At 48.6% G+C, this 12,490-nt stretch overlaps 1 protein-coding gene across 3 annotated transcripts in view; it reads left to right on the top strand.

Annotated features, from left to right (window-relative positions):
* Window positions 1-12,490, top strand: part of TTYH2 (tweety family member 2) — a 77,105-nt gene that overhangs the window by 43,250 nt on the left and 21,365 nt on the right. For all 3 annotated transcript variants that reach the window (XM_083427630.1, XM_083427631.1, XM_083427632.1), the window contains exons 3-5: window positions 1,485-1,596; window positions 3,974-4,194; window positions 12,250-12,345. In XM_083427630.1, the coding sequence (XP_083283756.1) occupies window positions 1,485-1,596; window positions 3,974-4,194; window positions 12,250-12,345 (429 nt within the window). The remainder of the gene's footprint in view (window positions 1-1,484; window positions 1,597-3,973; window positions 4,195-12,249; window positions 12,346-12,490) is intronic.

Here is a 12,490-nt window from a genome sequence, read left to right as displayed (position 1 = left end):
TCTGGGTTAGCGGAGTCTGTAACCTGAAGCATATGTAACCTGAAGTGTATGTAACCCGAGGTACCACTGTACTCACTTAAAGACTACCTTACACTGCGTTTAAAACCAAAATCTCATTTGGATAGAAACTGTTTCTCAGGAGGCTAGTCCTAGTCTTTGTAACCCTGTACCTTCTTCCAGAAGGCAGAAGCTGCACTATCTCTGCAGCTTTCTTATGGCACCTGGAAACATAAAAAAATTAAAAGAGGATTAGACAACTTCACAGAGGAGAGGACTATAGAGGACTGCCACTCTGCCTCCACAGCTGGAGTCAGTAATGGTTCTGAATATGCATTGCTGGAAACCACAGCAGGGGAGGGTTCTCTTTTGCTCAAATCCTGTTTGTAGATTTCCTGCAGGCATCTGGCTGGCCACTGTGAGAACAGAATGCTGGACTAGATGGTCCATTGGTGTGATCCAGCAGACTCTTATATTCTTGTGTCTCTCGCCAGATACCAGTGTAGTTTGATTTCTCTGTCACTCCACACACACACACACACACACACACCATGACTCAAGTTGATCTGGGCGCCTGAGGGGGAACTTTCCTTTGAGTCTGGCAGAAATGCACCCCAAACTCCAACATGAAGTTGATTCAGAATAAAAGGACCGGAGGACAAAGCTAAAAGCAGAATGGTGCTTCTAAAAGAAAGAAAATGTTTCAGTTCAAGCCTGTCCTATCGCAGCTGCTTACAAACGGGCACCTGGTCTCCTCATGTGTAACGCAGCAATGTTGATAGTCCAGCTGAGGGGCTTAGAGGGACAAAGGACTGTTTGGCAAGTGCCATATTTTCAGTTTCATGATTGACAGGTGGCTCTGTCAGGGAAAGTGTTTTTGACAGCTTTTGGAAATCGGAAGATGGGCTATCCTCCATCTCCCTGCCAGACAAAACCAATTATGTACAGTGGTGCCTCGCAAGACGAAAAGAATCCGTTCCGCGGGTCTTTTCGTCTTGCGGTTTTTTCGTCTTGCGAAGCAAGCCCATTGACGGAGTAGCGCTATTAGCGCTATTGGCGATTTAAGGGCTAAAAACGGCTTTTTAAGGGGTGGGGGATTAGCGGTTTTGCTGCTAAAATGCTTTTAGCAGCTTAGCGATTCAAAATAAGGGGTTTTGGAGCAAAAAAAAAATTCAATTTTTTTCGTCATTTTTCGTCTTGCGAAGCAAGCCCATAGGGAAATTCATCCTGCGAAGCGCCTCTGCAAACGGAAAACCCTTTCGTCTTGCGGGTTTTCCGTCTTGCGAGGCATTCGTCTTGCGGGGCACCACTGTACTTTGTATATTCAAAGGGAGGTGTAACTTCTCTGTTTGTGGGGAATTGAGAATGGTATCTTAAAGTGACGGGTTGGCCTAAATGAGGCCTTTGTTTCAGCCCTTACCTTAAATAACACTGACTTTTATTCTCTCCTCTTCTAACCCATATTTCTGTATTTCTTTCATTCCCAGTGCTGCTGTTGGCATTGGTTTCTATGGCAACAGCGAAACCAACGATGGGGTTTATCAACTGATCTACGCCCTAAATAATGCTAATCGCACTCTTTCGGAGATTGATTCGCTGGTAAGAAATCTGATGGGTTGAGCCGATATTATTATTCTTCCCCCCTTCCCCCTTTTCATCTAATGCAAGCACTCTGGTCCTGATGAATTATCTGGAATGCCTGAGATTGAGAGCAGCTGTCTGAGAACAACAATGTCTCTTCCTAGGGAGAGCACAGAGGCTGGTGCAAACAAGCCAAACATTGTGTTAAAGCCTCCTTCATCTATCTCCGTTTTAATCCGGAGGAGAGCATGTGCTCTCTGCTGTCAGAATTCACAGCCTGGCCCTACTTTCTGCGTTTCCCAGAGGCGAAAATGGAGACAATTTCGTTTCAGAAATTGAGACAGAGATAGGAAGGGATGGGAAGCACAAAGCGGTTCTACTCCCCTCAGTCAGTGTTGGGTGCAGATCATAGCTTTTTCCTGATAACCTTTGGAAACCCAGTGTCTAGAAAAGGCAGAACTTGAGATCACAGAAGACTGGAGAGTCCAGTGCTGAAAGCACAGGGTTGGTGGGTGGGGGCTATAGTTTAAGCTGCTGGTGGTAGTAAATTAGAGTATTAAAGCCTGGTGCCTCCTTTGCAAAGCCCTGGAAGCTTCTGCCCGGCTTAGGGGCGGCGGCGTGATGCTCACAAGCATGGCATCCCCCTCCCCTTCCAGTAGCCATCGCAAGTTGGCCCCTCTATCCCTAACTCTTCCCCTGCCAAAAATGTTGCCGCACGCCTCTGATTCTGGTGCTGTTGAGAACACAGCTCTAGAACAATTCAGATGGCACCGTGCCCAGGGAGAACCAGTAGCGTATCACCTGGGAGTCTGTTGGGTCCATGTTTCTCATGACTTCTTCAGAAAGCCACAGCTGAAAAAAAGGCAGCAGCAGTGCTTAAGACCTGAGATGGAAACTCCCAGCTGCAAAATGACAACAACAGCAAACTACTACCAAAAGGTGACCGGTTTGGAAATGAAACCTCTCTCTCCATCTAGGGGACTAATGGTACTCCTGGCATCTTGGTTTAATTTGTGTTTCTCCTGGGTTTACGTCACATATACACGCACTGGGTTTTCTGTTTCTGAGTGGTGGTGGTGGTAATCCAAAAAGCCTAGCGATATTTAAGTACTAGGCAGTGAACACAATGTATTCAAATGATGCCCTCAGTTTCAATATATATCCATGCCCTGTAGTTGGCTTGCTTTCACTGGTTCTTGGAGCGCCTGATGGTTTTAGCGTGCCAAGCTCCTGTTTATGCCTAATAATAATACCAATATGTACCAACCTTTCACCCTAATGACTCCAGGTGGGTTACTCACTTTTAAAATCTACTATGAAAATGTCAATTATGGATTTTCTGACTTCGCAGAATATTTTGAAGGGAGGAGGCTCTGCTGTGTAGAGCTTTGTCCTTGCTTTCTTGCTGCTTTGACTTCTGTGTGGCCAGAAGGAGGCCTATAGATAGATTCCATAGCAGCTTTTGTATTGGAAAAGAGTTCCTTTTTGTGGGTGGCAGTGCAACACCAGTAAACAGGGAGATTATTTGGAGCAGACTTTAGCCATCTTCGTTGCTCACATAATGGAGGCCATTCAAGTGGTTAAACTGGGGTATAAACTGGGATAGCTCAGTCGCTGGAGCATAATCTCAGGGTTCCCACATTGGGTAAAAGATTCCTGCATTCCAGGGGGTTGGAGTAGATCAGGGGTAGGCAATCTAAGGCCCATGGGCCACAAGCGGACCATGGGGGTTGTTTAACCAGCCCACAAGCCGCCCCCTAACCGAGCTGCCCTCTCTGCAAGTCCCCACACATTGCGCTAAACCGGCGCAGTGCAACGTAGGGACTCGCTTCCGTGGTGCCTGAAATTGGGTCTGCACATGCTCAGACGCTGAAAATGCGTTTGCACAGATGCAGACACCGGAAATCGCATCTGCACAGACGCAGACACCAGAAATTGCATCCGTGCATGCGCGCACGCACACACACACACACACACGATCCAGCCCATGGAGGGATCTCCACTGGAGTGAACCAGCCCAGATGAAGTAAACCTTGCCAACCCCTGGACTAGATGACTCTCATGGTCGCTGCCAACTCTACAGTTCCATTATTAGGGTAGAGTTTTCTTGGTCTGTTCTTCTAGTGCATGCATATGTAATTTAACCAATCTGCTTTTGGGATTTGGGCTATAGAAACTGAGGTGGTGGTGATTATTCTGGTTTCAGCGGATCTTTTCCTTGAGTGCATTTGAAGAGATTTGGTCAAAGTCGTGTTTGTGCACGTGACGGAAGCCGAAGGAAACTCTTTGACTTTGAGCTGTTCTTGGCCCTCACTTCTACCCATAGAGAATATGACTGGTTCAGAAAGAAACCAGCTTGCTGGTTCTGAATGGTCTGTCTGCTGTCTTTCCCCAGGTCTCAAACACCTCTGTGCAGATGAAGGTGGCTCTGGAGCAGCATCTGGCGCGGCTGAACGAGATCTTTGCCACCCGAGGCGACTATGTGCAGACGCTCAAGTTCCTGCAGCAGATGGCTGGCAATATTGTGCTGCAGCTCTCGGGGCTCCCTGTCTGGAACGACGTCACTGTAGACCTGTCTCAAGTCGCTGGTGAAGTTGGTTACGTGGAATATTACAGGTAAGTTGAGAGGGGATATTGCGGAGGGCCCATTGGGAGACTTCATGGAGTTTGCTATGCAGCCTTGCATTTCCTGTCAAAAGCAGAGCGTCTCAAAGACAAAGGTAAAGGTACCCCTGACCGTTAGGTCCAGTCGCGGACGACTCTGGGGTTGCAGCGCTCATCTCGCTCTTTAGGCCGAGGGAGCCGGCGTTTGTCTGCAGACAGCTTCTGGGTCATGTGGCCAGCATGACTAAGCCCCTTCTGGTGAAACCAGAGCAGCACACGGAAACGCCGTTTACCTTCCCGCCGGAGCGGTACCTATTTATCTACTTGCAGGAGCTGGGACAGAACAACAGGAGCTCACCCCGTCACGGGGATTCGAACTGCCGACCTTCTGAACGCCAAGCCCTAGGCTCAGTGGTTTAGACCATAGCACCACCTGCTTCCTGTAAGACAATGGAGGGGTGTTTAATCTTAGACTTATGGAAACTGTTACATCATCACGGAATCAGGAGGTGGGAATCCCCTTGTTCATCTCTCTCCTCCGCTTTGGAATCCCTCCCCTAGGATGGGGTGGGGGCCTTCCAAAAATTGTTGGACTCCAATTCCCAGCAGCCGCAGACAACATGGCTGGTGGCCATGGTAAGAGTTGCAGTCCAATCATATTTGTAGGTTCCCTGTCCTTGGTGGTGCCTTGTAGGAAAGTGGTTGGGAAGATAACAGGAGGAACATGGGCAAGAGAAAGGGGACTGCAATCCCCTCAGCCATTCTGTAATAGCAGGGGCATGGGGCAGTAAATAAGGCCACTTTTTTGGGATCACTCACTTTGCACCATGAGGAGGTGATTTGCTCAAAGCGCTATAACGTTTTCATCACATCAGTGCATCGTAGCAACAGTCTTAATCCGCACTGGTAATGCTGAATACAGAATTGAAGGACTGTGATTATTTCAGCAGCAGAAGTCAGTCTCACAATAGGGAAAGAGCTGCAACACTAGCTTTCCAGCTGCAGGGTCATGGCTGAGGTCAGCATGGTGTGGGCACACGGGCAAAGCCAATCCAGCAACTCCCACTGATGCAATCTCCCTGCCACCTCACCTCTCATTCTCCCACTGAGTGTCAGCAGCGCCTCCGCTGTTGGGAAGCTAGCATTACATATCCACTCCCACCAGGTGAACCACTTCTGTACAGCCGTAAAAGGGGGAGGAAGAGTCGTGAGTTACTGTCCCCATCCTTCAATGGTCCTTTTGGGCTGAATAAATGGAAGCAGGATTGTGTCTGAATGGGATGCCCACATGTTAGTCGAAGGGTGAGGGTGATGGCTCAACTCGAGGACATCTTTCCTGTTGTGCGAACCCTCGGGGCATTTGTTAAGGCAACGAGGGCACCAGGAGAATAGCTGTGGTGTTGAGCAACTGTGGGTCTCGCGAGCGCACTGTCCTAACCTTGTTCTCAGTCAAACTCTGCCGTCGCCGCCCCCTCCTCTCACTGCCTCCAGGGTTTTGCCAAAGCAAATATGTTTTGAGTTATGTATCCTTCTCAGCGCTTAGCGGCACCCTTTAAACGGAAGGTGTTTCTTCTTAAGAGGCAAACCTAGCAGCCCGTCATGCTGCAGGCACTTGTGACATTTCTGCTCAGGAGGAAACGTTAGCATTACATAAAGGCAGATGGCACCTCTTTGCATGGGCTCTGGGTAAAGGAGCCTGTGGCGCTTGGGGAAAATAAGCTCCCCTTTTTTGGGGGGTGGGGTATCTACTGTACTCAGATGTAAGGGTAAGTTGTGTCAGTACGATTGCAAGGTAGAAACTGAGTATGCCTCTACAGTTGAGGGAGAAGGCAGGCATCCGAAAGATTTCTGGATTTAAAAATGCTCATGCGGCTGTTACACAAGTTTGAATGCCTCTGTGCACTTGGGGTTTGGGTACAGCTTGAATGCCTGGGTAGCTCAGTTGGTTGGAGCGTGGTGCTGATAATGGCAAGGGACCCCTGACCATTAGGTCCAGTTGTGGCCGACTCTGGGGTTGCGGCACTCATCTCGCTTTATTGGCCGAGGGAGCCGGTGTACAGCTTCCGGGTCATGTGGCCAGCATGACTAAGCCGCTTCTGGCCAACCAGAGCAGCGCACGGAAACACTGTTTACCTTCCCGCCAGAGCGGTACCTATTTATCTACTTGCACTTTGACGTGTATGTGTGTGTGTGTGAGAGAGAGAGAGACGTGCTTTCAAACTGTTAGGTTGGCAGGAGCAGGGACCGAGCAACGGGAGCTCACCCCGTCATGGGGATTTGAACCGCCGACCTTCCGATCGGCAAGTCCTAGGCTCTGTGGTTTAACCCACAGCGCCACCCGCATCCCGATCCCTGTATAGGACAACTGCATATTCCTGCATTGCAGGGGGTTGGACCAGATGATCCGCAGGGTCCCTTCCAGTTCTATGACTCTATTAATTGTTAGTGAGGGGAAGAGTCTGTTGAATGAGTGGTATTCTGAGCCGGTCATGTGGCACAGCAGCAGGTTGTGGCCGCCAAATCCAAGGTCTTCGATTCGGGCTTGAATGACTGGCAGTCACACAGCTTTGTTTATCTGAAAGGCCGTCAGAATGTCTAGAATGATGCTTGCTTAGTAAAAGACTGACGTAGCTAAAAGGGCCTGCTAATTAAAAGAGGCATGGCTTAATGTGAAGGGGAAATACGAGCAGGCCCTTTAAGCTTCCTGTAAACTACATTTGTATAAAAGGTTTACTAGATGGCTGGGCTGTTGGTAGATACGTCTAGACGGCTTTCTCTTCCGGGGATCTGTTTAGGCAGTCCTGATGGTAGCCCAGGTGCTTAGGGGAGCTTCGCTACTACAGTGCTGCGCAGGTATCAGCAGAGAGCTGGCATGGGTTTGTGCAGTCCACATGAATGGTTTTCCATTTTCACGGGTCAGTTGTCCACATGCCATTCGCCTAGGAGTTCTTCCAAGTGCACAACAACCTTAAATATTGAACAAAATACTGTGGGAACCTTGTTGCCGCGTCTGCCGTTTGGCAGTTGCAAACCTTCCTATTTTGTATGTTTAAAAGAAGAAGAAAAATGTGCAGAGAATTCATGAACTGGGGGAAGCTCTCTGGCCTTAATAAACGCTGAAAGCGACCTTCCTAAGGAGAATGTGCATTCAAGAGCTCAGAAGTGGCAAGGCTCTCTTGACCATGTGTGCCATTTCCGCCTGCATAAAGGCTGATAAAGGCAAATACATACATGTCACACGTGGCGGCAGAGGGAAGCGGTCACTTGGTAGTTCTGCAATGCTGGCAGATGTCTTTCCAAACACAGGAAGCTGCTTTTTACCAGGTCTGAGTGTTTGTCTGTCTAGCACAGGGGTAGGCAACCTAAGGCCCGGGGGCCAGATGTGCCTTCTAAATCCGGCCTGTGGACGGTCCAGGAATCAGATTGTTTTTACATGAGTAGAATGTGCCCTTTTATTTAAAATGCATCTCTGGGTTATTTGTGGGGCATAGGAAGTCGTTCATTCCCCCCCCCCCAAAAAAAAATGTAGTCCGGCCCACCACATGGTCTGAGGGACGGTGGACCGGCCCACAGCTGGAAAAGGTTGCTGACCCCTGGTCTAGCACACCCTTGTCTGCTGGCAGCAGCTCTCTTATGGCAGGGGTAGAGAATTTCAGGGCTCCTGCCCAGGTCACACATACCCTGCAATTATCTCCATCACATCTTCCTTGGGAGTTTTTGCCTGGCTGGAAAGTGTCCTTGAACCCCCATAATACTTTTTTGCTTGCCTGGATGGAAGAGAGAGGGCTCCTCCAAATAACTCCTTTATTCAGTGTACACTCTCAGTTTGTTTATGGGGACAGCTATATGACGATGAACGTTCATTCTGGTTTGCTTGCAGAGTGCTTGCGCTTCTCTTCCCGTTTAATCATTTGTTTCCCCTACATTTTTCACTCTATCACCTCATCACTTTGCAAACCACAAACTCTGCTGCCTTTTTAAAAAATATAAAGTGGATTTGCTGTGCTAGGGTGACAGTGCTCCAGTCCAATTTAGCTGTGCAAACCTTACGTTCCAGTATGCGCTTGAATGCTTCGCACAAATTGGTAGCAGTCTCTTAAGCACCCAGGAGGGTGAATGAATGTGCGTAGAAATTAGCCCACTGCACAGAGGTAACATTTGCATTAATTGCCCTCCCCACCTTTGCCTCCAGCCCCTCCCACCAATGGCATGTGGCTGCCCAGAAGGATAGCTCAGTTCGCTAGAGCATGGTGCTGATAACGCCAAGGTTGCAGGTTCAATCCCCTTATGGGACAGTTGCTTATTCCTGCATTGTGTGGGCTTGGACCAGATGATCCTGAGGGTCTCTTCCAACTGTACAGTTCCATGACATGCAATCCTCTAGCTGGGAGAGGTTCCCCACCACCAGCCCACTGCACACTTTAGGATCTCAGATCTTCCCCATCACCTGCTCCTCTGATCCTTTTAATGGGCAACACCAGGGTTCGAACCTGATTCCATTTGCATGTAAAACATGTGCTTCCCCACTTAGTCAAGGCCTCTCCCCTGCTAACTTCCCATCCTGTGTTGTCATAAGGATCTTACAATCAAACCGATTGTGGGGCGGAAATTCTAAACACCCGCTTTACTGTGTGACCAGCTTTTAATGTACATTGAATTCAGCACAGAAGTTCTGTGTTTTTGGTGACTTAACCCCTCCGGTTTATAATTTGTGCCTTCTTATTGTAAGCTACCTTCAGGAGGCAGCAAGTGTTAAACAGCATGGCAGCAGAGGCCACAAATGAGGCTGGAGCTCCCCGCCGACGGTTCCCGCTTTCCAAATTTAGCATCCGCCTTGGGAGCTGTGACAGTGGACCCCAAGCTACTAGCTTGTGCCCAGCTCCTGACCACAGCAGAGGAATTTTAATTGGGTCTCTCCTGACTCCAGGCAGTGATTAAAACAGAGGAAGAACCCACTGATCTTGCTCCTCCTTCTCTCCTCTGTAGTGTTAATGAGGCAAAAAGCCACTGGCTGTGAATAAAGACAGAGCAGAGCGGCATAGGCAGGGTAGGAGAGATCAAAAGCCCATCTTTTGCCAGCAAGAAGAGAACGTATTTGTTTGCCCTGGAAGGCTGGGGGGAGAAGCTGCTGCATGGCACTGCTGCACGCGCACACATACACGTACGGCACTGTACAAGCTGCAGTGTGTTGCAGTGGCATCCCTCCCTTCAGAACGTCTTGCATTAGGGAGCCAGAAACATCACCAAATCTAGCTAGTGGCTATAGCTAAACCTGTGTGTACAGTCATACCTCGGGTTGAATGTGCTTCAGATTGAGCTCTGTCGGGTTGCGCTCCATGGGAACCTGGAAGTAACGGAGCGTGTTACTTCCAGGTTTCGCCGCTCGCACATGCGCAGACACTCAAAATGATGTCATGCGTGGAAGCGGCAAAATGCCGCATGCACAGACACACCGTCGTGCCTTACATTCCATTCAGGATGCGAACGGGGCTCCGGAACGGATCCTGTTCGCATCCCGAGGTACCACTGTATATTCTGTGTGCATATATATACAGTGGTACCTCGGCTTAAGAACTTAATTTGTTCTGGAGGTCCGTTCTTAAACTGAAACTGTTCTTAACCTGAAGCACCACTTTAGCTAATGGGGCCTCCTGCTGCTGCCGTGCCATCGGAGCATGATTTCTGTTCTCATCCTGAAGCAAAGTTATTTACCCGAGGTACTATTTCTGGGTTAGCGGAGTCTGTAACCGGAAGCGTCTGTAACCCGAGGTACCACTGTACATATATTTAAACCTGCACCCTTGTGGGACATCTTTGGGAGAAGAAAGGGCTAAGGAGTAAACCCTACACAAATCCGGCGTGGAGTCCTTAAGACAGTTTGATTGTGCCTTGTACGCCTCCTTCCGGCAACTCCTGCAGCCAAGCTGATACCAAATGTATTGCTCTGATTTCCTTCGGACCACATCAGTGAGGCTGAGAAGGGGGTCCTGTCTGGGCAGCCCAAGACCTCCATATACATTTGCCCAGGCTTCCACCCTGGAGAGGTCCTACGCAGTTTGACTTCATCCCTGGAGGGACACTCTCTCTCAAGACAGACAGATGCCAACAACATTTTTTTAAAAAATGAGAACTCCCTTCCAGAGAATAGTGAATTCTGCAACCCGAATAAATTATTCAAATGAAGCAGATCTGCATCCTTTCACTTTTCTTTTTGGAGAAGGGCAAAGAACCGTTCAATGTGCTGAAGCCCTCTTGCCCCTTGAGTGCTCAGCACACCCTGCCCCACTCAACAGCTTCTGAGATTTCTCCATGCGTTTCCCCACGCACGCACAAGCACATCTTCACAACCGTGTAGGCTGGAAATTGCACCAATTCTCAGAACCGCCGAGAGGGGTGGGGTGGGGAAACTGAAACTGGAATATCACGGACAGCAACTCAGAAATGGCTTTGTCAGAAGACTAGAGTTTTTCAGACCCTGCTTCTGGTTGTCCTAGAAGCATTTGTCTGGTCTCCATGGATGTTTGCGAGATCCAGGGCATGGGGCCGTGATGCAAATTAGAATAATAATAATAATAATAATAATAATAATAATAATAATAATAATAATTTATTTATACCCCGCCCATCTGGCTGAGTTACCCCAGCCACTCTGGTTGGCTCCCAATTGAGTGTTAAAAACAATACAGCATTAAATATTTAAAACTTCCCTAAACAGGGCTGCCTTCAGGTGCCTTTTAAAAATAGGATAGCTGCTTATTTCCTTGACATCTGATGGGAGGGCGTTCCACAGGGCGGGTGCCACTACCGAGAAGGCCCTCTGTCTGGTTTCCTGTAACCTCACTTCTTGCAATGAGGGAACCGCCAGAAGGCCCTCGGAGCTGGATCTCAGGTAAAAAGCTGCATATGATATGCTAATTTTTATATGTAGTTGCAGATTTCATTTACCTCTTGAAAAGAAAACCACCTTGTAAGCAAAGGGTTAAAAAGAAAGGGCAGGAGATCCAACCTGTCCTTGTCGATCCCTGTAAGGAAATATGCTGCACTGGGCCCTGAGGCTGATAGAGTGAAGCTGCTGTCAAAATCTCTCAGGCCTAGACTTCTTCTGCAGGGAAGCTGTCTTGGCCCATCTTCTGACTTGGACACTGAAAAGCCCTAGCCTCAACAAGGAAATACGCTTTTCAAGTATGTGGAAAGGACAGTTGTCACCTTTCTTTTCAGTCATTTGCAGGGCTGAGTTCATGCTTCAATTTCAGACGTAGTCATGGCAGTGTTCCCTTCTGTGTTTTGACGCCTACCCACCCAGAGAGTGCGCACGGCCCACAGTCAAAGTCCTGCTTCTCTGTGCGGAGAACATGGTTCTTCGTAACGATGCCAATAAAAATCAAAGGAGCTGTTGCGCAACTGCATTATTTTAAGTCCCTCACCCCCTACTGCCACAATAACGAGGAATAGGGCCATATAGTGTCCATAAATATATTTGTCAGGGGGCGGGGGGGAAACTACACAGAAAAAATTGGAAAGCCTATGCCATGAAATTTCACATTTGCTGTGTTGGCATCCCACAAAAATATAACGGCCCCCCAAGAAAAGAGTGACGCAGCTGCCTGTGATTTCTCCTGCAAAATGTTGAGTAATATGTGAAAGGAGGAAAGGGGTTGGGAGAGAGGGGTTGGGCTGTTGCTCACGTCCATTCCATGCCACAGCCAGTCTTGACAGATGTCAAAAGAGTTTGGCCGGGGGTGGCTTGGTGCAAGCTGGCTGGGCCTGATGGAAGTTGTATTCCAAAATATGTGGGAGAGTTTCCAGCTTGGAGAAGGCTGCTTCTGAGGTACTGCAGTCCCTACATTTAATATCTGTGGTCTTGCTTGCATTTCACCTTTCCCAGCCCGGATCACAACTGAATAGCTCAGCTGGTTAGAGCGTGGTGCTGATAATGCCAAGGTTGCAGGTTCGATCCCCGTATGGGGCAGCTGCCTGTGTTCCTGGGGGTTTGGACTCCATGATCCACGGGGTCCCTTCCAACTCTGCAATTCTGTGATTCTATATCCAACCTCCTTCTCTCCGCAGATGGCTCTCCTACCTCTTGCTCTTCATCCTGGACTTGGTGATCTGCCTTATTGCCTGCCTGGGCCTAGCAAAGCACTCCAAATGTCTGCTTATTGTGTGAGTACAGGATTCTTGCACTTGGGTTAGTTGACCGGAGCAGGCATTTTGTCACTCTCACGCTTCCTTAATGCAATCTCTAGTTTTATTGTTTGTTAGGGTTTGGATTTTGCTTCAGGTCATTTTTATTTCATTATGTATTGTT

The sequence above is a fragment of the Podarcis tiliguerta genome, assembly GCF_965153285.1.
Source record: "Podarcis tiliguerta genome assembly, chromosome: 2".
In the NCBI taxonomy this organism is placed as follows: domain Eukaryota; kingdom Metazoa; phylum Chordata; class Lepidosauria; order Squamata; family Lacertidae; genus Podarcis; species Podarcis tiliguerta.
This window is presented reverse-complemented; position numbering and strand designations above follow the sequence as displayed.